Raw genomic sequence first — 25,197 nt, 5'->3', positions numbered from 1 at the left:
GTATTCTGGAGCTGGGATGGTGCAGCTAGAGCCCCTGCAGGTGAACACTGAGGAAAAGTCACTGAGCACCTCAGCCTTCTCAGTATCTGTCATGACCAGATATCCATTTTCCTTTTGGAAAAGCCCCACATACTCCTTAGCCTTCTTTTTTCACTGATATACCTGAAGAAATAATTCTTATTCCCCTTTATGTCCCCAGCCAAGTTTAATTTTATCTGTGCTTTTGCTTTTCTAATATGATCCCTGGCTGCTTGGATAATTTCTTTGTAGTCCTCCCACGTGGCCCATTTTCACTTTCATTGCTTATAGACTCTCCTTTATTTTTCCCAAGTAAGCATAGGAGCATCTTGTTCATCTATACTAGCCTCCTGGTGCTCCTGCCTGCTGCCTTCCTTCTTGGAAGGCACTGCTTCTGTGCATGTTGCAATGATGTAAAATCAAAAATGTTTTATCTATAAATCTCATTGAAAGCAGTAACAGTCTCTCTTATATTTTGCAAAGAGCTTCATTTTATGTCAGAGATTTGTTCAGCTCTCTCGCAGCCATTTCTCTAAGACTGGTTCCTAGCAGAGAGATAAGAGGTTACCGTTTCCTTAAGGGAACACTGCTCTGACCATCAATAAATAATATTTCACCTGCAGAAGACTCTGGCAATTATATTCTATTATCTACCTGCTTTGTTTTTTTATAGCAGCTTTTATGTTTATACTATTAGGTAAAATATTACTTCTCTTCAACAGCTGCTTAATCCTATTTACATTTAAACAAAAGAACTTAAGTTTAGAAACTTATTTGTTCCAGTGTATTCTTAAATATTTATGTTTCAAACTGAGTTTTCTTAGTTGCTCTTTTTTAACTTAAAGGCATGGATTTCACAACACTTCCAATACTTCTGGAAGGTCAAAAATCATATTGAAATTTCTAATTCTTCCTAGATTTTCAGAAAAATCCCTGCCTTCCCTACTTTGAATCCCAAATACTAAGTTATCATGCCAAAAGTGTTATGAAAATACTAGAAGAGCCCTGAGGGGTGATTTTTCTTAAGAATTTTTGCTGTCATTTTTATGGCCCACCCACCTTGGTAGTAGATATTTCAGAGTTTGGAATAAACATGCGCAGGGATGCAGCCACTGGGAAGAGCACTGTCATTCACCCAATGGAGTACTCTACCTCTGTTCAGATGCTTTCCTAATGTCTGGGATTGTTTTTTTTTTCATTTTAAATATATTTTCTTATAGCCCAAGTTCTAAGTCTTGAAAGAAGGTTCTAATTTTGAGAGACTTTGGGATGTCAATTGGGAATTTGTCTCATCTCTGTTAGGATATTTTTCTTTCTTGTTAAATTACTGATTTACAGGAGCAAAGACACGAAGAAAATATTTGATATAGTGCCAGAAATTAAGGAATTATTATAGTAGGGACATGAGAGCTGTGCACTAACTGCTACATGGGGCCAAAGAGACTCTGGCCTCTTCTCAACAAATCTGCATTTACATCTTTACAATTTTTTTAGGTGTTGTTTTAACTGAATAATATTAGTTCCTTGTCAGCACACCTGGCTTGAACTAGTGTGTGGTTGACTCTTTTTTAAAGTTATCTAAAATATCATGAAAGCATTTGTACAGTATGAGATTTTATGATTCATAGCTTGTATGCGGAAGAAGAATAATTTAATATTTATTTTTCATATTAGAGAAGGCAGAGAAGGGAGAAACTGGAAAAAAGAAAAGCAGAGAAGGAGAAAAGGAAAAAACCAAGGTAGCGCTTAAGTCTCCACAAAAGTTGCCGGAAGCCCAGCGGTCTCTTCAGGCCTTAGTTGAAAGTAAGTCCTGTTCTTTTGAAGCTAAAAATGCAAACAGGAGATATATGTAAGGCAAAAGGCTTTACTTTTATTTCATTTTGAACTTGAGCTGAAGTTAAACCCACTAATATATTTTAAAATTGCAGTTCTCTACAGGCTGTATTACAGACTGGATTCATTCTAACCTGTTAAAATCCTGTAACTTACATTACGAATAGTATTGCAGTAATTTGTGTTTAATTTCAAAAGGTAAAGTAAATCTATGCAGGATATTTGGAAGTTGCTGAAAATACATTGAAAATTTATTGCAGGAATGTGGTTGCTTTAGGGGTAGTTGTTGGGGGATAAGAAATGGACATTTCACGTAAGGAATATGACCAGTACTTGTGTATGTTGTGGGGAAAAGAAAGCAAAGGTGAAGCAGAAGGATGCAAGTGATGAATCCTAGAAATTCTGCTATTGAATTGTACAATATTAACCATCAGAGTCAAGGAGATACATAACAAGCATTTTTTTAATTTTCCATTTGTCCACTCAAAGGTTTTCACTGAATTAGGGACTGAAGCCTTATAATGTGTTCTGATTTTTCAAACAGATATTATTCAGCAATATTTATGTCAATTTGGAAAAGTACTTTTGTTTGGGGTTTTTTTTGTTTGGTTGTTTTTTTTTAAGACTGAAAAAATATCCTTCAGTAGGTAAAGCTAATCCATGACTAACACAACAACAGAAGTTAACATATGACCTGTACACCTGATATGAAGAATATTGAAAGCCAACTAAAGTGTTTGATAAATATGTAGGTGGAATACTAAGATATAGTGAGAAAATTGTTTGAGTCTTTAAAACTTACGTTTTTTTCTTTAAAAATATAAACAGTTAACTATTAAAACCAACAATTTTCCTTCTGGGCTTTTCTTTTCAAGTGGCTAGGCAACTATATATTATATGAATCAGTTCAAATTATACTTTCCCTTCTTCCAGGGATGGAAACATTTATTCAGGCTGTGTAGTTGTTACCCTTTATAAATAAATTTACATTAAATGTGAAACACAAGCAGCTACAAAGATCCAAGTTTTTAACAAGTCACAGCAGAATCTTTAAATCCAAAGTGATGGATGTAAATAATAGGCTGTGCTGAATATAGTGGGGTGTTTTGTATTGTTATAGTCATCATCTATTAAGACAATTTTATCAAGGATATTTGTTTCAAGAAGTTTCCTCAGATGCTGAATTCATGCTAATCAACAGTACACTTGATTTATATACAAATAATTTATATACATCCTCCTCATTTGTTTTTCAGTAGAAAAGGATCAAATAATATTCTTTAAAGGTACTGGCACAATATATGTAGTCTTTCTGGTGTTGTAATGGTGGTATTGATGTGAATATGGTGTGAGTGGTTAATCATTTGCATGATTTAATAGTCTGTTCATTGCTGTTTGTCTGCCCTGCAGACATTTTATTTCACAACACATTGGGCTGGCTATGACAGCCTTACATTCGGCCTGGTGTTTGATTAAACACTTTTATTTGAGAAATACTTCTCACAAGCAATGGTATTGGTGTGCCTTGTGGCACACACTGTTCTGTAATGTGGAGGGCATTGTAGCTACTACTGATGTGTTTGGGACTTCAGATATGTCAGTAGGGACTGGGATCGAACCTGGAAAATAGCCTTGGTTTTGAGAAGTTGAAACGCAATGCTAATACAAGATCTGTGCTTAGCGTGAGAATCGCAAGCATGCAGTGAGAAACATGAAGAATCCACTGTGAAGTAACTCAGGCTTACTATATGCTTCTATTCAATAGAGTAATTGAATTTCTGTACGAATATTTCAGAAGTAGGCACTTCTTATTGCTTTAAGATAAAAAGTTGAGTATCTTCTAAATAGATGGATTTAAAATCTGATAAATGGTATTTTCCATACACTTCTCTATCTTCCCACTTTCTTTTCCCTTTTACTTTTCTCTTTATATGTTGGCAGCATTATTTTATTCTATTTCACAGAAAATAACTGATCTTGGGACCTCTTCTAGTTGAATACTTACTAAACATAGGAAGCAATTACCCTGTATTTGAGATGGAACTGAAGGGAACAAGAATAAAACATTCTAATGAAGAACAGGTGTTACAATTTGTGTACTGAAATCCTGTCTTCACATGCTTTCTTAGATGACTGAGGAAAAAGAGAGATCCTTCTTTGTGAACTGACTTTTAGGTTAAACAATTGGCTTATGGTTTTTGTATTGTAGTTTTTAGAAGTTTTAATTTCCCTTCAGCATAAGTGACCTGGCTGTCAGCCAGACAGCCTTGGTTTCTTTTCATAATTCAGGAATTAACAACAGCTTCTTTCACAGATACAGATATGATTGAGTGGTTGCCTAGTGCAACAGATTTTTAGGAGCAACAACGTGAATGAGCCCCTGCTTTGTCTTGTCTATGGCAGAATTACAGGGGAAAAAAATTATTTTTAAGGCATGGGGATAAGAACTATGGGGTCACACCCTTACACTTTCTGAAGCAGCCATCATTAACTGCATGTTTCCATCTGATTGACAGAAAAGAGCAGTAACATTGGTTTACAAGCAGTCCCATTTTTCAAAGTGCTTATCTCAGTCTTCATATCCATTGGCAGGAGTGGCTGGGACTGTGGCTTTTGATCCTCTCGTAGGCAAGATCAAATTTTGCTTTCACTGATGAGAAGCCTTTAGATAGTACTGACTGATCATTATGTTTTCAATTTGTCTACTCACATGCATTGTGTTCCTCATGGCAGCATCTAATTTTTTTCTTTTATTTGAGGAGAAAAGAACAATGGCAAGAGCTCTCTTTGACCTGTTGTATTTTACATTAATATTTTTTGTCAAAAAAGTGAAAAATGCATAAGCTGGTGATGGTCTAAATGGGTAAGGATTAGAACAATGTGGGTTTTTTCTATCCATGGCTTCTCTGCTGAGACCTTTACAATGAGCACTTGTTTTGAACAAAATAACAACCAGACGAAGAAAAACTAAGGTAGAGAAAGAATCAACCAGGGAAAAAAATTACTTACTGTTTACCTGTTTCTAAAGCACGTCAATGTTTTCTCTGTAGAATCATCTCTGTCAACCCATCCAGAAATGGTCATCTATGCTGGCTGTATACCGCTACATTTGTTTGAAGAGGATGTTTTTACATTAGGGCAAATGGTAAGATTCCATGTTTCAGGACAAGAAAAGATTACTTATTTTCCAAGTGTTTCATTTTATAGCAACTATGTTGTAACAAAAATAATAAAATTACTGCAGTGAAGCAGTTAGCAGGTAATGCCTATTAATTAAATCTACATTTCAGTACTTCTGCACTCTGAGCATCCATTTTCCTGCCACAGCCTGCTCACTTTTTCAACTTTACTTCACTTTCCTCTGGATCCTAGGAGATGAAGTCTCCTGGGAGACTAGATGTGGACTCAAAAATGCATCATGATGAAATGCTTCTGAAGGGAAAGACTAATTATTTGTAGGGCTACTTGAAAAACATTAATTTTGGTACTTTTTTAAGACTACAGTTAATTACTTCTGTGATATACAATTTCTGTTTTGTTGTTCTATAAGAAACAGCATGTTTACAACTATTTTTACCATTAATGGTGAAAGCAGCTGGAGAATATGTACCACTTCATAGAATCATAGAATCAATAAGGTTGGAAAAGACCTCAAAGATCATCAAGTCCAGCCTGTCACCCAAGACCTCATGACTACTAAGCCATGGCACCAAGTGCCATGTCCAATCCCCTCTTGAACACCTCCAGGGATGTTGACTCCACCACCTTCCTGGGCAGCACATTCCAACAGCTAACAACTCTCTCTGTGAAGAACTTTCTCCTCACCTTGAGCCTAAACTTGCCCTGGCACAGCTTGAGACTGTGTCCTCTTGTTCTGGTGCTGATTGCCTGGGAGAAGAGACTTCATGCAGCTGGGGTAAAAACAATTTCCACTTAGCCACTCGTACTCTACCTAAAGCCATTTATGATGCTAGAGCAGGCTTTCTTGAGTTGATTATTAATTATATTTAATTTTTTGTACATAATTATTAGACTGTAAGAACTTTCCAAAAATTACTTGCAGGTGTTAAGCTTTTACTGCTCTTGATTCTTGTACTACTTTCTTTTTCATAATTGTGCTGTGTATTTTATATTGTTTTGAAGACTATCTTATTCTCTGAAATATTATTAATTTACTTTCAAGTCTCCCACAATACTGTTTATTTGCTAATAATAAGCAATACTACTTGAGCTAGGTTACACCCATCCTTGGTGGGGGCTGAAAGAACCTAGCCCCCTGGTGGAGAAAAGAAACTTGATCCAGGTGGGCAGAGGGAGACTTGGGTTTTCCCCTGCCAGGAGGAGGGGTCCCCTGGGTCAAAGGTGGTCCTATTCCTAGTTCCCCTGCCTATCTAGCAAGCCTATGAAAAGGGTAGACATCTTTTACTGCCATCTCTTTGCCTGCTTGAGAGGTCATCTGCTGCTGCTGCTTCTGCTTCCTGCACTGACCATGTGGTGGGGACCTACTTTCCAAGCTGCGTCCATGCTTTTTAAAGAACTGAATCCCATTTGCAACCAGGGAGTACAAGGCCATCCAGGCTTGGTTTGTGTGTTTTCCTATTTATCCTTATCCCTTACCTTTGTAAACCCTCCCTATTACTGTGCTATATATATATATATTTATTTTTTTTTTTAGTAAAAAATTACCTCTTTTACTTCCAAATTGATTTCAGACCATTTCTTTTGTGAATTTTCTCTCTCCTTTCCCCTACCTGATTTTTGTTTTACCTTACCAGGAGAGGTAGGGAGGAAGGAATTGCAATCTGTTACAATTTGGGCTTTTAAACTCCATTTAAAGCTCAAACCAGCACACTACTCAAAAAAGCAAACTGGAAGGGGTGACATAGGGTTATATCTTTGCTGTTACCTAATGCCTTGATTCTTGGTTTCAATCTGTTATACAGCAGAAACTACTGCAGAGGAGGGATGGCAGACCAAACAGGATGAGGTGGATGAATCTATATGCCTAAGACAATATTTTAGTAATGACTGGTAGAAAAATGGAAGTACACAGAAATTAAATATACTAGCGCAATGGATTTTGTTGTGGGTTAACAAAGCCCATTTTCAAGCTTCAAGGGCTGAGATGTACTGCACTGATAGAAATAATGAAAGTTTGGAAGACTGAATTCACTGGTATGATTTGTTCCTTCCATTTGTAGGAAATTTTGCCATGGACTGCAGTGGTTCCAGAATTTCCTTTTAGCAGTATCCCTTTTAGCTTTGCTTTCTAGTATGTATGTCCTTGGACTGATATGCTTTGAATTTAGTTGTCTTAGGCTTGCTGAAATAGAATGAAAAAAATCAATAATTGAGTCATTGGAGTGTCTCCTACTCAGCAGCTGACGAGTTCTCCTGTTTTTGCACCTAACTGATCTTCTTCAAAATCCTTGCTAAGCTTGTACACTTTAATGTGCAGTTTTAAGTTGCTTGAATATGTGTGTACCCAGTCACCACTCCTTTCTTAAACTCGGAGATCAGATGAGGTTTCTCTACCTGACAGAGTTTAATTTGATGCATTCAATTCAAAATAACTGACAATCACAACTACACTCTTTTCTGAAGAGTTAGTGATTACAGAATTTCAAGAACATTTGACAATGAGCAGGAGCAGTCAGAGACTTGCTGAAAAGCATGTTATAGATATAAACTATGGATTATTTAGCAAGCAAAATAAGGTATATTTTTTACATGGATGTACAATCTTGTAACAGAATTTTCAGTACTGAAAAATATTAAGTTCTGGACTATTATTTTAGTGGAAAGAGCACCACTCAATGTCCACATCTAAAATTACTCTTAAGTCTGTTGTTAAGGGCTTTTATATACAGGTCAACCACAATGCCTTTAATGTGTTTTCTAAATTAACCAGTGTATAAAAGGTTAACTTTAATGATATATTGGTTCAAACTAGAGATTTCGCAAGTTAACTAAAAAAAAAAGGCAGTTGCTTTTGAAATTCTGCCACTTTGTAATTTCAGCATGAAGGACATTTTTACTTAGAAGTATTTTTAAATATGTTGGTGTAGAACAAAATGTTGTCACTGTTCTCTTACATCTTCATTCTGCTTCACTTCTGTTTTCTGTAGCACCTAAAATAATGGTTATATAAAAACTTGAAAGAAGCAAGGAATCTATTATGAAAAGTTAACTATATCAACACTTCTAAGTATTCCATTATACTTTTTTTTTCTATTGAATATCAAATTCTAATTACAATGGTTTTGGATGGCCTTATCAGGTGATCGACTGTCTGTGATGTTATTCAATCCATAAGATGCTTTTGTCTGCATTATGTTCTTTTTTTTGTGAGAGAGATATCACAAGAAAAGAGATCTGACCCCAGTCATATTTTCTTTCCATGCTTTATAGGCTGATTCTTCAGAAAAAATGAGGCTATATGGGCTTTCCCATACATATAGCCATCCTGTCCTCATCACTAAAACTAGATCCTGTCCTCTGGCAGCACCATCACAACCACCACCAGTTCCTCGCTGGAAGGTTTTCCGTCAGAAAAAGGAAACTGTTGTGACATCTGAACCCCAAGGTTTGTCTACTCAAAATTCTAAATTTAATTTGTAAATACATTTTAATTGTCAAAACGTTTTCAGAGCTATATGTGACATTGTTTAACTTAATTTCAATGAAACTTCCCAAAGGATTACTTTTTTTTTTCCTCTGACTGCTTTGTATTGGTTCTCCTTAGCCCTGTTCTTTCTTAAATGCTTTGAGAGGTGTCCTAATTTATTCCTAAAAAAACACTCTACTGGAGAAAATGAAGTGGGATTGTTATCCAAGCAACACAGAAGCTCTGTGATGCAGATATCTGAAAGCATCTGAACATCTTTCAAACATTTAAAGTATGTGCCTAGTCCTGCCACAATAACTCACAGTGTTAGAAGTACACTTGTTCTAGGTGTGGCTCTAGTGCATAATGGAGTTACATGTGGGATATGAGAGAGTGTGAATATAAAACCATTACAAACATGTTAGTAATGGACAAGACACAGAATATTAACAAAAATAAGCTGCCATGGTTGTTCTTAGTTACCTTGGATAACCTTACATTGAGGTTAAGCACACTTTTAGCACCCTAGACGCCGGGGATCAGTGTGTTAAGTACTTACTTTTCTCATGGTATGTCACTTAGAGCCACCCATGGTTGTTCTCTGCTATTCCTGTGTTTGCAGTGAACCCCTATAGAAAGTATTTTCTAGAATTAATACTGGTATTAAATATTTCTTATGAATATATATTTAACAAGTTGGTTTTTTTCCAGAGCTTGTGGCAAAGAAACCTGAAGAACATGTAGAGATTGCTAGTCCATTTCTGAATTACAAATTGAATATTATCACAATACCCACTGATATGTAAGTATTCAATGTATTTTCAGCATTAGCATTGCATTGTTAGTCCATTTCACTGTGAAAGTGCAATGGCTTTTGTTTTACTTGTATCACAGGGAAAAATGGCTTAGTTTATATACTTCAAAGCACATCTGGATCAGAGTGTTATTGATGTCACATAATTAATTTGCCATCAATGATTTGAGTCAGTATCAGCTGCACAACAGATAAGCCACTATACTGGATGCTTACAAGATGTGAATAAATGCTTAGAATCCCAAGAATTTCTGATCATACAGACAGAGGCATATACATGCAACTACATGAACCTTCCTGTCACTGAGGGTTACAAACACACCTATTTTGAGAATCCAGTACAGAGCTCCTGTTGGTGATAAAAAATGGGGTGCTCTAAGCCCTATGTGCTGCTCTCTATAATCAGCTATTTTAGAAGTTGGTGAGAAAACCCACCAGGGTGATGAATGCACACACACCTGGGAGGACCAACTCTACTGTGCAAAAAGTCCTCTAAATGAATGCCAGCTTCTTAGGGAATCTGACTGTGGTCAAGAGCACTCAGTGAGCCCAAAGATATGCAATACTTTATATATAACTTTCACCAGAAATGAGAATGTTCTTTGTCTTTCAAATTTTTCCTCAAAACTACTGGCCTTTTTCAATTCTTGTCTGTAACCAGGAAGTTGTTGACTGGCCAGTCAGTACTTTCTTCGGAATGACATAGTTGGCATGGAACGATTAATATTTTTTAATAAAACAGGTTATTTTAGCTTCATTATAAGTAGTTACAAGAGGCCTGAGAGCAAGTTGATGCTCATGCTCAAAACACAGCATTTTATAAATGGTTTGTGTTAAAGACTGTTCAGAAGCTCTATAAACCTCTGAAAACAGGGGTTGTTTTTAGAAGACAGGAAAGCATCTTAGAGAAGAGGTTCCAGGAAGTCATGCATGTATGACTTTTAATCAGCATATTCAATGTTCAGTATAATACTTGCTCATTGACAAGAAAGTGATTACCAGTAAGTGTATCAGGGTCTCAGTTTTTTTTCCAAAGATCAACTGCATAATACATTTCTGTCAGACGTCAACTTAAAAATAGTCTCTATCCAGTTTTCCCCTAGACCCCCTTCAGGTACTGGAATGTTTATCATCATAGAATAGAATTAACCAGGTTGGTAAAGACCTTTGATATCATCGAGTCCAACCTATCATCCAACACCATCTAATCAACTAAACCATGGCACCAAGCACACCATCCAGGCTCTTCCTAAACACCTCCAGTGATGGTAACTCCACCACCTCCCTGGGCAGCCCATTCCAATGGCAAATCACTCCTTCTATGAAGAACTTCTTCCTAACATCCAGCCTAAACCTCTCCTGGTGCAGCTTGATACTCTGTCCTTTTGTTCTGTTGCTGGTTGCCTGGGAGAAGAGACCAACCCCCACCTGGCTACAACCTCCCTTCAGGTAGTTGTAGACATCAATAAGGTCTCCTCTGAGTCTTCTCCTCTCCAGGCTAAGCAACCGCAGCTCCCTCAGCCTCTCCTCATAAGGCTTGTGCTCCAAAGCCCTCACCAGCTTTGTTGCCCTTCTCTGGACACGTTCCAGCAAGTCAACATCCTTCCTAAACTGAGGGGCCCAGAACTGGACACCGTACTCAAGGTGTGGCCTAACCAGTGCTGAGTACAGAGGCAGAACGACCTCCCTGCTCCTGCTGGCCACACTGTTCCCGAAACAGGCCAGGATGCCATTGGCCTTCTTAGCTAATGATCATAGTATCATAGTATCATTCAGGGCTGGAAGGGACCACAAGGATCATCTAGTTCCAACCCCCCTGCCATGGGCAGGGACACCCCACACTAGATCAGGCTGGCCAGAGCCTCGTCCAGCCTGGTCTTAAACACCTTCAGGGACAGAGCCTCGACCACCTTCCTGGACAACCCATTCCAGGGTTTCACCATGATTGAATGGGTTGATAATAAACTGATTAGATGTTGATTGTTTGGGTTGAACAGCATCATTTGTCCATAGAAGAAATTACCTTGAGATATTCTGGATGTATCGTTGTTTTTCTGATACAGTTGCATTTTATTGGTTAAAAAGACATTCAATTGTTTATTGTTTGTTTTCAAATAGTAGTAGAAATACGACACCATCTAATTGATAGGTTATCAAAACAATAATAAAGAAGATACTGTGATATCGGTATTTCTTTTGTTTTTTTCATGTTTAATAGATTGCTCCATTGTCAACTTGCCCCGTTTTGTCAAGGACAGTTTGTTCATTGTACTCAATTTCCATGGCAATCAGTTAATTTAATCTCTTATCTTTTTTGTAACTACCTGTTAGTTGAATCATATATCAAGCATTAGTATTTTGTTGAATTAATATAACTGTCTAAATAAGATAAGGGACTTAGATACACATTGAGATTGAAACTTTTTTTAATCTCTTGCTTTTTTCTAATATAATACTCTGAAACACTCAAAGCTAAGATAATTATGATAGCATTACTGCTAAAGATCTTGATACTTCATTATCTCAAGCCTTAAGAAGGGGACTAGATAACATATGCTTACATTTTTATCTGTTCTTTATTGCTGCAATAACTCAGTTATGCATTATGTCTAACTGGCATGCACACAACATTGTTTTGATCTTGTTCTCGTAGTTCACTTAAGCAAAGAGTTATTTGTATTTCCACAAATTTCTGCTTCTTGCTCCAGTAGAGTTAGCAACAGATCTTACTCTTGGTACAAGCAGAATAGGCCTTGCACAGGTTTCCTTGGTTATGATGTGTTTTAGCTGTCTGGTAGCTATGGAGACCTATTTTGAGGGAAAAAAACACAAACCCTTCTAACACAAAACATTTATTATTTTTTTTCCTACCTGCATTTAAGATGCACACATGTTAACTTGTTTTTTCTGGTCTAGGGGTCATAGAAATTTATTCAGTTCTGGCATTATCCTATTTTGACTCAATTGGATTTTGGTTTTTTTTCAGTGTTAAGAGTGCAGCAGTTTAGACTTTTTGAGCAGAGATGTGTGAGTGTAGTGCCAAGCCAACAATGATAAAAAATATATCCATATATAGATTTTGTGTCCTATTAAGCTGTCAAAATAAAGAAGGCACAAATTATTTTGACAATGTTCTGTTAAGAGCAGCAATTATGAGGACTGTCTGTCATTTGAAAGTAAATGTATAGATTAAAGTGTTTTGAGTTTTCTTTTATTATTTAGCCACTTTCCACAGTCTACCATCAAGAGAGGATTCCATTCTGTATCCTGTCCCCCTTCTGTTATTGAATGTGATGAAAATGTAAGTGACAGTAATGTGAATATGAATCATAATGGGAGAGACTCAAACGCAGAAGACTGTTCTCAGGTAATTTAATTTGATTTTTTTTTTTTTTAAGCTTGACCTAATTTTATATTGCAAAGGATAGTGAAAGACAAGGTAGAAAGCACTTAATATGTATTTTAAAGGTTCTCAGTAAGCTTTTTTTTTTTTTTTGTCCTGCTATTGACTTCCCTACCTTTTCCACTTTATAGTCATATTGCTGTGTACTAGGTGGGAAATCTTTCATAATACTTCTTGGTTTTAACCTTTTTTAATGATTTATTCCTCAGATTCTAAAAGTCTTATTGCTAGCACTGTAAAATATTTTGGGCTAAAAAGTGATTTGATGGGAGAATCTTAAGAAGATAGTCAGGGATCTTCACAATTTTGTGAATTAATATTACAATTAGTGTATTTTAGCTACAGTGAAGGATTTAGCTAGGCACATGACTACTAGAAAATTCTAAACTTTACAAGCACATGCCTCAAAATGCTGTCCTCATTTGGTTTTTCATTTAAAGACTTCAGATTCTAAGAGAATCTTCGGCTATAATTTAGAAACTCAGACTCCCTGACAGACACCGTGAGGGAATGACATCCTTTCACACAAGTTCACTATATGTGGCACACTGACCACAGGTTGCCAAAGCTAAGTAAGGAAACACTAATTATTAGGTAGAAGTTTCCCAGATAAATAAGACAAACCTTGCCCAAGTTCAGTACAAGATTACTAGAATGACTTTAGGTAGTTGTAACTGATGTGTGGTTATTTTTCTTGCTTCTGTTTTTGGTTTTTTAAAAGGCTACATGCATGTGCTTCCAAACTTTTCTTTTAAATAAAACTTGAACAAATTGCTTGTAATATTTAAATCTTCTATGTTGAACAGAACTTCTGGACACTAGAGTATATCATAGAAAATACTGATTTTTCTCCCCTAGTCCAAAAGTGTAAGAAATACATGATTCTGAAAAGCAGGTCTGTCACAGGAGGACACACAGTCAAGGAGAGTCAAGGGCAAGTTAGAAAATACAAGAGTCGGGGGCACTGATAAAACTGGAGTGGTTGGGAGAAGACATGAATGTGAGTCTGAGGGCAATCTGATTCAGACATGAGCAGCTAACTGACTTGTACTTGAACTTCACTTTTCCTTCCATTTGAATCTCAGCTGAAACATGCTATGCATATTAATAGCTGCAATATGTATGTAGGATTACATTTGTTCTGCAAGTCAAAAACTATTTTCTTTATTCATACAATCTTCTTTATTTCACACATTAACACTTCTCATTAACAAAATTGTGTGGATACCTCTGAGTAATTTGTTATGGGTGAGCTTTATTTAAAACTTGAAAAAAACAGTATAGGTTTATAATTCTACTAAAATAATGAGACACAGGAAGTTCCAAGTAAACGTGAGGAAATTTATTTTTCACTGTGAGGGTGATGGAATGCTGGAACAGGCTGCCCAAGGGGGGTGTGGAGTCTCCTTCTCTGGAGATACTCAAAACCAGTCTGGATGCATTCCTGTGTGATTTGCTCTAGGTGATCCTGCTCCGTCAGGGAGTTGGGCTAGATGATCTTTCAAGGTCCCTTCCAGCCCCTAACATTCTGTGAAAAATCATGTAATGATTGAAAAAGAAAACAGAGAAACTGTGATATCCTATACTTAACAGGTTGCTACTAATTCATAATTTTTTTCTTGTATATACTGAGTGTCAATAACTTTGTCTCCATGTGCAGTTGCTACTCAGTAGATATCTTCTTTAAAACCTTGGTATAGACTTGGTGAATCTTCAGGATGCAGCAGTTTTATCTTGTAAGCTGACTTAAATTCAATTATCTGCTGTATCAGATCCTAAGCAAGTTTAATTTGGAATATTTCAATTCACTCTTAACTGTATGAGATTGCATCACCGAATATCTGATTTGCTCTTCCTAAGGTCTGTTGTCACAGAAACAGGCTACTCGTGGAAATAGAGACTGGTAATAAATGAAAGATCAAATTTTAGGAGCTGGATTTACCTTCTTTGAAGAATATAAAATTGAAAGACATGGCATTATCCCTCATGTGCCCAAAGCACTCATGCCAAAGAAGAGAAATTACTTTTTCAAACTTATCCTCCCTGAATTTCCCGTTTCCTCTGATTCTACGTTTCTGAAATATTTTTTTTTATTTGCATTAGGAAAAACATCTTTTAAAATACCTATTTTTAGTAGTTAAATTGCTCTTGAATCACTCTGCTATTAAAATATATTTTGTGATTTAGAATTTTTTTTTTTTTAATTGGAAAAACTCCATAAAACAGAGCCCAGGTCTGTAATGAAGAGGCTTGGTTTTACTATTCTTCAGAAGGAACACAGAATTTTCAATGTGTGGCCTCACTGGTGCTGAGTACAGGGTCCTGTTCTGCTTGTCACAACAACAGGATGTTGTTGGCCTTCTTGGCCACCTGAGCAGGCTTCTAGCTTATTGTTCAGCAGGCTGTCAATTAACATCCCCAGGTCTTTCTCCGCCAGGCATCTTTCCAGTTGCTCTGCCCCCAGTCTGTAGCGTTGTGTGGAGTTGTGACCCAAGTGCAGGACCCAGCCCTTGGCTTTGTTGAATCTCATACAATTGGCCTTGCCTCATTGGTCCTGCCTGTCTAGGTCCGTCTGCAGAGCCTTCCTACCTTCAATCAGATCAATATGCCCTCCCAGTTTAGTGTTTTAGTGCAAATTAAGGGTGCACACAATCCCCTCAACCAGATCATTGCTAAAGGTATTAAAGAAATTTGGCCCCAAAACTGAGCCCTGGGGAATACCACTAGTGACTGGCCGCCAACTGGTGGATATAACTCCATTCACCACTGCTCTTTGGGCCCAGCCATCCAGTCATTTTTTTGCCCAGCAAAGTATCCACACATCCAAGCTATGATCAGCCAGGAGAATGCTGTGTGAGGCAGTGTCAAATGCTTTAGTAAAGTCTGGATAAACAACATCCACAGCCTTTCCCTTGTCGATTAGGTGGGTCACATTGTCATAGAAGGAGATGAGGTTTTTCAAGCAGGACCTGCCCTTCATGAACCCATGCTGATTGGGTGTGATCATGTGCTTGCCCTACATGTGCTGCATAATGGCACTCAGGATGATCTGTTCCATGACCTTTCTCACCACTGAAGTCTATCTGATAGGTCTGTAGTTCCCTGGATCCTCTTTCCAGGCCTTGTAGACAGGCATCACGTTTACTAATTCCAGTCAGCTGGAACACTGGTGGTGACCCAGGATTTCTGGTAAGCGGCTTGGTGAGCACTTCTGTCAGTTCTCTCACATATAGGCCATCTGGCCCCCTAGACTTGTGTATGTCTAAATGGTGCAGCAGGCCACTAATGATCTCATCTTGAATTATGAGGAGCTTCATTCTGCTCCCCATCCATATCTTTCAGCTCAGGGGGCTGGGTATTCAGTAAAAAACTGATCATACTACAAAAGACTGAGGCAAAGAAGGAATAGAATAGACCAGACCAGACCAGACCAGGTTGGAAGAGACCTTCAAGATCATAGTGTCCAACCTATCATCCAACACCATCTAATCAACTAAACCATGCAACCAAGCACCCTATGAAATCTCCTCCCGAACACTTCCAGTGATGGTGACTCCACCACCTCCTCAGGCAGCCCATTCCAACGGGCATTCACTCTCTCTGTGTAAAACTTCCTCCTAACCTCCAGCCTCAACCTCCCCTGGTGCAGCTTAAGACTGTGTCCTCTTGTTCTGGTGCTGGTTGCGTGGGAGAAGAGACCAACCTCTACCTCAGCCTTTCCTTATCCTTGACCACTATGTTTCTCCCTGCATCAAACAAGGAACAGACATTCTCCTTAGTCTTCCTTTTGTTGATAACATACTGGGAGAAGCATTTCTTGTTGTCTTTAACAGATTAAGATGAATTAGGTTCCAGCTGGGCTTTGCCCCTTCTAATGTTCTCTGTGCATAGCTTCAAAATAACTTTGCTGTTCTGAATGGCCTGCCCCCTCTTCCAATGACCATAAACTCTCATTTTAACCTGAGTTGCAACCAAATCTCTGTATTCAGCATGTACTGTCGTGTGCTTTTTTCCCCCCATGTTCCCCATAAACATTTCAGACTCTTAGTTCATAACAAGTTTTTTCTTCTTCACAGTCTAGTCCTTTTTAATCACATATTTCATACACCAAGTACATTAGTATTGAGTCAACAATGTCAATGTATTGCAAAGAAAATAGGGGGTTTTGTTTTCTATCTAGCCCTTGAAAATTAAGAATTCCATTTTCTTTAAAATTACATCAATCTGCCCAAAATAAAAATTTCCTGCTCATTTTTGTCAGAGAAAAAAGTATGAATGAGGTACAAGGCACAGGAATTAAAAGGACTGGCGAAGAGTGATACAAATGTAGACATTTGTGGTATGGAGAATCTTTTTGACAGGCCCAGAAATATCTGCTTTCTTATACAGACTAGGACAGCTCCAACATTATAAACTGCATAAAAAAGAAGCTGAGCTGGCAATCCAGTATTTTTAAGCCGTCCCTATGACTTGACCTATGTACAACTTTGCATCTGTTCTTTTGTACTACTGCCTCTTTTCAAAAGTCACCTCTGTTACCTTCTCCAACATCACAGCTAAAGAGAACTGACATTCAATTTAATAAAAACAGTGACTCAGGAAAAGGCAGAAAGAATATGATCAAGTGAATACAGACACAAAACACTTAGGTGAATATCAAAGCTGTAGATTTAATATAGGACTGGATCATAAGAAATATTTTGGTCATCTTTCACATTTTGGAGGTAGACTAAAAATGGATTTTTAATCTTGAAATGTATCTGTTTGAAGCTTTATTCCTTCATCTACATTAGAATAGTTGCCCAGGGAGGTGGTGGATTCACTAACCCTGGAGGCACTCAAAAAACATGTAAAGGTGGCACTTTGGGACATGGTTAATTATTTAGTGGATATGAATAGAATAACAACATAGCTAATGCTAGGAGGCTGAAAAATGCAAATAAATCCTTGAAAGTAACAAGATATAAATTTATCAATTACCAAATTTTACAAATATGCACTAATGATTATAAAACATAATCATTGATAAATTAGATTAAGTTTACTAGCAACTTTTCCTTGCAGTTTGTGTTCAGACTGCCCATTGATTGCAGGAAGAATAAGAAACTAAATTCTCCCTGAATCTAACTGTGTGCATCCTTTCATGTTTCATAACTGGATCCAAGTCTTTGCTCATTTCTTTCTTTATTAGATACTGTGGCAGCACAGCTGACCTTTCAGACAACATGTGTTCATTAAGGAGGAAAAATGCCTTTCATTTCTACATCTGTGCCAGAGTCTTAGCTGCTGTAGCTGAGGCAATAGCATAACGGACAGTTGGGAGTGTCAAGGAAATTCTCATTCTCAGAGACAGTTAAGTTGAGGTACATTGACTCATCCCATGCCATTAGAGATACAGACAACTTTTGACTATGTTCTGTTTGCACTCCAAAAACTGAGTAAATGAGCCCACAAGGGTCTCTGCATAGCTGTGGTTAAACTGCTCTCACAGCTCAAACTGGCTCAAGTAGCATTACCTAAGCATCCAGAGTTTCCAGAGTACTTTCTTCTTCTTTGCTGGAAATTCTGTTGAAACAGTTTTTGAGGATTTTCTGTATCACTCCAGGCCTTCTACTGCCAGCTGTTAATACTAACAAAGTAGTTCTATAGTAAGCTGCCACATGTCTGTACTAGTACTGTGTACTGTCCATGAATAGCAAGTCTGGCAGGAAGTGCTAGACTTGTGGTGCAGACACTGCAGTCTCCAAGGCTTGCATGATAGATCTAGTACTTTTTATACTTTGGATATGGACAGGATTTCTGAGGAGAAAATTGAACAGTTGTACAGTTAGCATGTACCTGCTTGGTAAATCCTGCAACTCCTACAAGAAACTTGGCAATTTTGGGATCTTGCAAGTTGTAGACTGCCATGCAAAAATATTATGGCCGTGTGTATTTGTATTTCCGAAGTCACAGGTTAAAGAGGAGAGGTTGTTCATGTATTACTAGAGGTTTTTCAGACCCAAATATTGAAGCATGACTGTAAATGTCTTGTGGCAAGTGATCACAGCTTGCCTTTGGGTTTGCACATTTGGACATACAGAAGTCTGGAAGCAGGATCTGAAGCACGGGAGCAACTGCAAAATCTGATTGTGTTCTTTTAAGCTCATTTGCTCTAGAAATTCAAGAAATTCATCTAAAATGGGACATATAATATGTTATACTTTTCAACTACTAAGTTCTTCAACTGTTAACAACTTCAACATTGTCTGTATTTTTCTCTTAATTGCTGTTCATATAAGATCATCTGCATCTTTGGCTTGTGCACATTTGTTTTAAAAAAGCAGAACAGATTTAGAATAGAATTTAGGATTTGTGCTGTGTGAAAATGAGACTTTCAGATTCTCTCAATAAACAATACTGCAGTTAAATTCAAAGCATTAAATTATATGGTGCTTCTGGTTGTGGGAAAAACTATTAAATCTGTAGTTTGTTTTCTCAACTCCTTTATTTAGTTCAGAGAGTATCAAACACAATATTTTGACATGAGATTCCTGAGCTTATGCTGGGCTTGTGCAGGTGCTGTGAAGTGCTGCAGGAGTAACTTTACTGTAGCTATGAATTAAAGTACAAAGCCATAAGGTTTTCCTCTAAGGTGGCATCCATGGGTCCCTTTTGTTTTGTGTATGCAGGGTAATAGGGGAGTTGAAGCAAACCTGGAGTTAATGAGGTTCTTTAACTTACCCTCATGCAAGCTTTAAGTATTGTTGTGAATTGCCATACAGTTAAACTTACTCAGACTTCAAATTATGTCAGTTTGCTCCTCAAAAACTGTTTCTAGATTATATTCAGAAAGCATAAAGCAACTCCAAGTCAGTGTAGCTCCCAGAACTCCTCTTTGAAATGTAGGTGAAATGAAAATGAAATCTGTGTCCGCATGTTTGTCAGCTCAGTGCTATCTGTTTCGGCATTAATGCCGTTGTCATAGGTAAAGATGGGTATATCGGAGAAGTTCAGATGAGGAGAAAGATGACAAATCTTGTTAAAGGAAAACTTGGGATGGAAAGGAACTGGCAAAATTTTTTTACAATAGCCCTTTTAGGTGTTAGTGTTTACTTTGCAAAGGCAAAGCTAGTCCAGTTAACCCGTTAACAGTACCACATTCAAATAGGAAATAAGCTGGAAACTCTGGAACCTTTTTCTGCTCTTGCTCTCTCATAATAAAAAAAAAATGTGCAAGCGGTTCTTGTGCAGTCTATGTCAAACTGCAGGTAAGAAAGCAGTCAGAAGGACACAAGACACATTTTTAACAATACAGAAGATTTTAACCTCTCAAAGAAGTGGACCCTGTCTGTGTGGATATAATGAATGGACTTTCTAGAAGGCTAGCTAACTTGATTTCAGATGTAAATGTAAGATGTATTGCATACATATTAGTTAAGCAACACTAGCTTGGAATTGAAATCCATTAGGATAAAGTTGTTTGCCAGAAACATGAAAAGAGAGAAGGCTACCTTTTGCAGATACAAAATAAAAAATGCTGTAGCAATCATTCGTGCTGTTGTTCATGGCAGTTGTGCACACTTGCATGCCAAGAAATGCTTGTTGGAAAAGGAACCTTCCATATACTTTTCAAGATTGGAAACTTAAAGTAGAAAAGAACAGAACTGATTCTAGAATACAACTAATTAGTTCTTAGAATAGAAACAGAATAGAATAGAAAAGAACAGTTATATCAAAGAACCTTATTTTTTAATAGCAGAGGAGTAGGCATATGGAACATATTTTATCCCAGATTCCAGATCACATGTACTTCTCCAGAAAAACATCAGTCTGTGTATTGGTGATGTAAATATAGGTATTTTAAAAACAAAAAAAAACAAACAACAACAATAAAAAACCCAACTTGCAATGATAACTTGCTAGTTTGTTTTGCCACCTTAGGAAGTACTGTCCCAAATTCAAGAATTGTCTTTAACAAAATAGTGCAAGATTCTAATCACAATTATGTTTTGTTTTGTTATTTTCCCACCCCATAGGAGGCCACCTTCTTTTGTCAGGAAAATACAGAGAGACCTCTTGAAGGTAAATGTATTTGAAGTTTATATACAGACTTCTGCGATTCCCATATTGTTTACCTTCAGTGTTAATCCTTATGTGCAAGTACCAACAGTCTTACTTATTTATGTGTGTTCAGTTTACAGGAAAGGATGTGAAAAAATGGTAATGTAATTACACAGAATAGAATTAATTGGCCAGCACACCACTGTGCGTATTACAAAGATAATTTAAATATAAATTATGCCTTTTTCTAATTAAACTTTATAATTTTTCATACTTTACCTCTTTGGATATTACCACACCTGTTTCTTCAGCAAACTTTCTGAATTAGCAGCTACTTGTGTTTGAACTGTTTTCTTCTATTGTGAACTGTTCTGAGTTACTCTCAAAACCTTTGGGGACAGATTATACACCTTCAATAACTGCTTGTGTTCATCTCAGGGTAAAAGCAGAGAAAATGCTATAACACAATTTGGAAAGTTATTAAACTACTGTAAATGTGCCTATGACATTTCCATGTTTTTATTTTGATATGAATCGGTCAGTAGTTCTGATTTTCCTACAATGAAATTCATGTAATGTAGTTCAAATCTATTTCTAAGTAGCTAGACTGATAGACATAACATCACAGGGGGTATTATCGAAGTACCATGGCAAGTATTGGTCTTTGTGTCTTCCACAATTCTGTGTATTTTTTCTGTGTGTTTTTTTTATTTTCTGCAGGTTGTAAGAATTTTATGATACTGCCTCATCAGCTTTGCACTGAATAGGAGCTTTGAATAAGGGGTTGTATTTTTCTTTATAGAGATGATTTTATGTCTGCAGAATTTGTGTGTGTGTTTAGCTAACATGCTCTTACTAAAGGTTCTAGTTCCCAAGTCAATATATGACAGTATACTGAGGCAGAATACTTAAGCAGTTGTATACAAAACCAACAAATATCTATAAAGAGTTGTTTCCCTTACCTTTTGAGCTTTTTTTTTTTTTTTTTGGGGGGGGGTTAGTGGGTTATTTTGTAAACTCTGAGATGTATGGGAAATATCCTGGTAGTTTCAGGATAATTTTCAACATTAAAATGATACTACTGTAATGTCCGCAATGTCGCTATTATTAGCTCTCTGTGTCTTCTTATTTCAGCAGAAAAATTACATGAGAATGATAAAAAACAAGTGTCAGAAACAGCTGATACTGTTACGAACAGCCAGACAGGGGATATATCAAAGGAAGAAACCGAGTCAGAGAAGACTGTCGTTTCCAGGGAAACCTGGATTAGCTTTGAAGACTTCTGTGTTTGTTTCCAGTAAGGAACAGAGGCTTGGGTGTTGGTTTTGGTGGTGTGGGTTTTTTTTTTTTCCTGTTTCTGTTTGTTTGTTGCTGTTGTTTGTTTGTTTCTTTTTTTTTTTTTTCTCCATAAAATATACAATATAACAGTAGCAAAATGTTAACTGTGACTTTATAAAAACTGTACCTTGTCAAGAGTTCTTCTTTGTATAACTCTGTAAGTCTGGTCTGAAGGTGACTCTTCATACCAGACTTACTGTTGATGGTGAGTCTGTAGGTGCCTCTGCATGTTGTATCTTGGGTATGTCCCCTAGAGTACACTGGAGAACACAGCCACCAGCTTCACAAAGGATGTGTCAGACTGTAATGTGGGTGGAAGGTGTAGGTCATGGAGAATGCATCTATTAGAGTGCTCACATACCCAATCTGGCAGTCACTGGGAGACATAGTCTGCATCTGAACAATGCAGCTCTAAGGAAAAAACCCAAAACAACAAAATCCTGCTCAACTAGATGATTTATTTTACTCCCTTTTCAATACAATTCCAAGCCTGGTACAATATAGATCTTTTGAAGAATCTGACATTGCTGAGGGGAGTGATTTTATCAGACAACATTCACACAGGTTTTCTGTTCATCTGAAGTTGTAACTGAGATTTTGTGAAGGTTTTACTTTCATAGTTAAGTGTTTTCTTGAGAAGATATTAAACTCTGTTTCTTCTGTGAGGGAAGATGTATAACTTTTCTACTAGCAGCACTACAGGGTCTTTAGAGATAAAAGATCACAGACCACCTTTAGACGTTGTTAAGGTTTACTTGGCTACTTTGCCCCAGACCTAGGAAGATAGAGCCTTTACAAAATAAAGCGTCAGGAGCAAAGTGATTTCCTTCACTTTCAAAATCTTGCTCATAGTTTCTTACAGACTGTAAAATACAATCTTTTTAACTTATTAGCCAGACATTAAATTACTGCTGACCTTTTATATACCACTGCATTTGTAATTTTCTTATTTCTGCCTATAAATGTGTGAGTTTACTTATTTTTGTAGTGAAATGATAAAGTAGCTATTAATAAAGCATTTGATAGATTTGTGAGGGATTTATCTCTGAGAAGTATTTAGATGCACAATTTACCAGTGGAATGTATTTCCTTGACTGACATATCAAATGCAGTGAAAATAAGATGATTGTTCCAAATTCATACCAACTTTCAGAAATTAAGAAAATGTTAGTCATTGTAGGAATTTATATGTCAGCAATGGACCATTAAAATGTGAAATTTCTGAGTAATCAAAATATGTATTTTATGTAAAACATTGGACTGTGCATCTGCTTCTGTCCTCAATTAAAGCTGAAGTAATTTATGTTGCCCTTGGTTAAATCAAGGTCAGAAAAATTTGTCAGGAGCTAAGTAGCTGAAGGGGTGCAAACACCACAGAGTTGAAAAAGCACATTAATAAACTATACAAAAACATCATTTCTTATAGTGATATTTTAAAGATAACTTCATCACACTAATTTTCAGGTAGGTATGGAAGGTGTAGAGTAATATTAGCTTATTGGTATTTATAATTTCAAATTGGAGAGATTATGGGCCTGACCTCCAATGGAAGTGTGTAGAAGTGCAGCAAAGGTAGAAATTAATGTCAGCTGCTTTTATTGCCGTTGTATTATATTCACCTTCTATGAAACTAAAAATGTTGAACTGTTTTTTGAAATAGCAGGGACTCTGTTATATGGAAGTAAGACTAGTTTCTTATGCAATTAAATAGATATTTACTGGAAGTATGTCATTTATACTAAGATTATTTTCCTATGTGTATCTTTATTTTGTTATCTCCTTAGGAATCTGTATGTTTTCCACAAACCAGATACATACACTTATAACTATCAGAAAATGGATTTTAAGGTATATGACTGTGTTGAGTTTTTATGTGCCTTTTTATGTTTGTCAAAATCTTCCACCATTAGATAATACATATATATTAAATTATATTTGTAGAGCACATAGAGCTGCTATTACTGAAAAATAATAGCGTTATGGAATGCTATCACACAATAGAAGGAAAAGAGCTGGCAAATTATGAAAGTTTGTAGTGAGAATACATATTACAGTGAATCAGATATTCATCCCATCTTTGTCTTTATTAAAATCTGCCTTATAAAAATGTAGAAACTAAATTAAATTTTATGACCATTCAGCTGTAGAATCTGCTCTTCAGTTCTCCTTCATCATCACCTGTCACCTGAAACCCAAATCAGGAGCCTGTATAGATCCATTTTCCCTTTACATGCTAAGACTGTTAGCAATTTGCAAGACTCTCTTACAGGCATTAGAAATAGCCCTTAGTTACACTGAAATTACAGTATTTCTTCAAACCTGCCATTAGTTTATATTTTCAGAAGGTTATTTGACATGCTTGAATATTCTATTCTGGCTCTAGTTTTACACTGTGACTGAAGTGTAATTGTAGAGTATGGAAATGTAAACTCCAGGCATGAAATTCATGTAAAATCCTGTACTGAGAAGTTTAACTACATGGATTATGCTTGATAATTATAGTCTACCTGTAATTTCACACCTCTCTGTATTTGCAATCACCTCAAGAAATGTTCCCAATCACTGCACAATATACTTTCTCAAGCCATAATCAGCATAAAGACTATGCAAGCCTGTGTGCTATTGTGTTGAAAAACAAACCTTTTGCTGTGAAACCATTTTATATTTTTTACATTGATACAGATGAAATGTTTGCACTATTAGATAAATTCTATATCATACTTACACAGAAGCACATTTATATTATGTGAAGATAACAGTAGTGGTACTGCAGGATCAAATATAAAAAAAAGGTATTGCTATGACTCTGGAGGATGTAGGAAGACATGAGTTGAAACAATTGTGAAGCAAAGAAGCACATTCACCTTAAATCTTTGAAAAAAATCTAGGAAAAGTAGAATCACTCTATAATTTCTCATATTGGCATAGGACTTACGTATTAAAGCCGAGAGTGAAAAACGCTGCCTCCATGTATTTTTGTAGAAAAAAACCCACACCATAATGAGGCAGAATCAGTCATGCATTACAAATTAAAAGTGTTTATTTCTTTCAAGATTGCAGTAATTAGTTAGAATCAGAAAGTTGCAGCACAAACCAGATTTTTCACAGAAGCACAGAATATTGGGGGTTGAAAGGGACCTG

The 25,197-nt window shown here is 36.7% G+C and overlaps 1 protein-coding gene across 1 annotated transcript in view; it reads left to right on the top strand.

Annotated features, from left to right (window-relative positions):
* ADGB (androglobin) overlaps positions 1-25,197 on the top strand; it is a 106,093-nt gene that overhangs the window by 28,055 nt on the left and 52,841 nt on the right. Inside the window, exons 9-16 of the mRNA XM_068152396.1 lie at positions 1,693-1,821; positions 4,902-4,996; positions 8,263-8,437; positions 9,170-9,260; positions 12,495-12,639; positions 20,694-20,739; positions 21,856-22,015; positions 23,841-23,904. Coding sequence (XP_068008497.1) covers positions 1,693-1,821; positions 4,902-4,996; positions 8,263-8,437; positions 9,170-9,260; positions 12,495-12,639; positions 20,694-20,739; positions 21,856-22,015; positions 23,841-23,904 — 905 coding nt within the window. The remainder of the gene's footprint in view (positions 1-1,692; positions 1,822-4,901; positions 4,997-8,262; positions 8,438-9,169; positions 9,261-12,494; positions 12,640-20,693; positions 20,740-21,855; positions 22,016-23,840; positions 23,905-25,197) is intronic.

The sequence above is a fragment of the Melanerpes formicivorus genome, unplaced genomic scaffold (assembly GCF_026170545.1).
Source record: "Melanerpes formicivorus ecotype bairdi unplaced genomic scaffold, bMelFor1.0.p_v2 SCAF_2, whole genome shotgun sequence".
In the NCBI taxonomy this organism is placed as follows: Eukaryota; Metazoa; Chordata; class Aves; order Piciformes; family Picidae; genus Melanerpes; species Melanerpes formicivorus.
The sequence above is the reverse complement of the archived record's forward strand: the minus strand, read 5'-3'. Positions and strand labels throughout refer to the sequence as shown.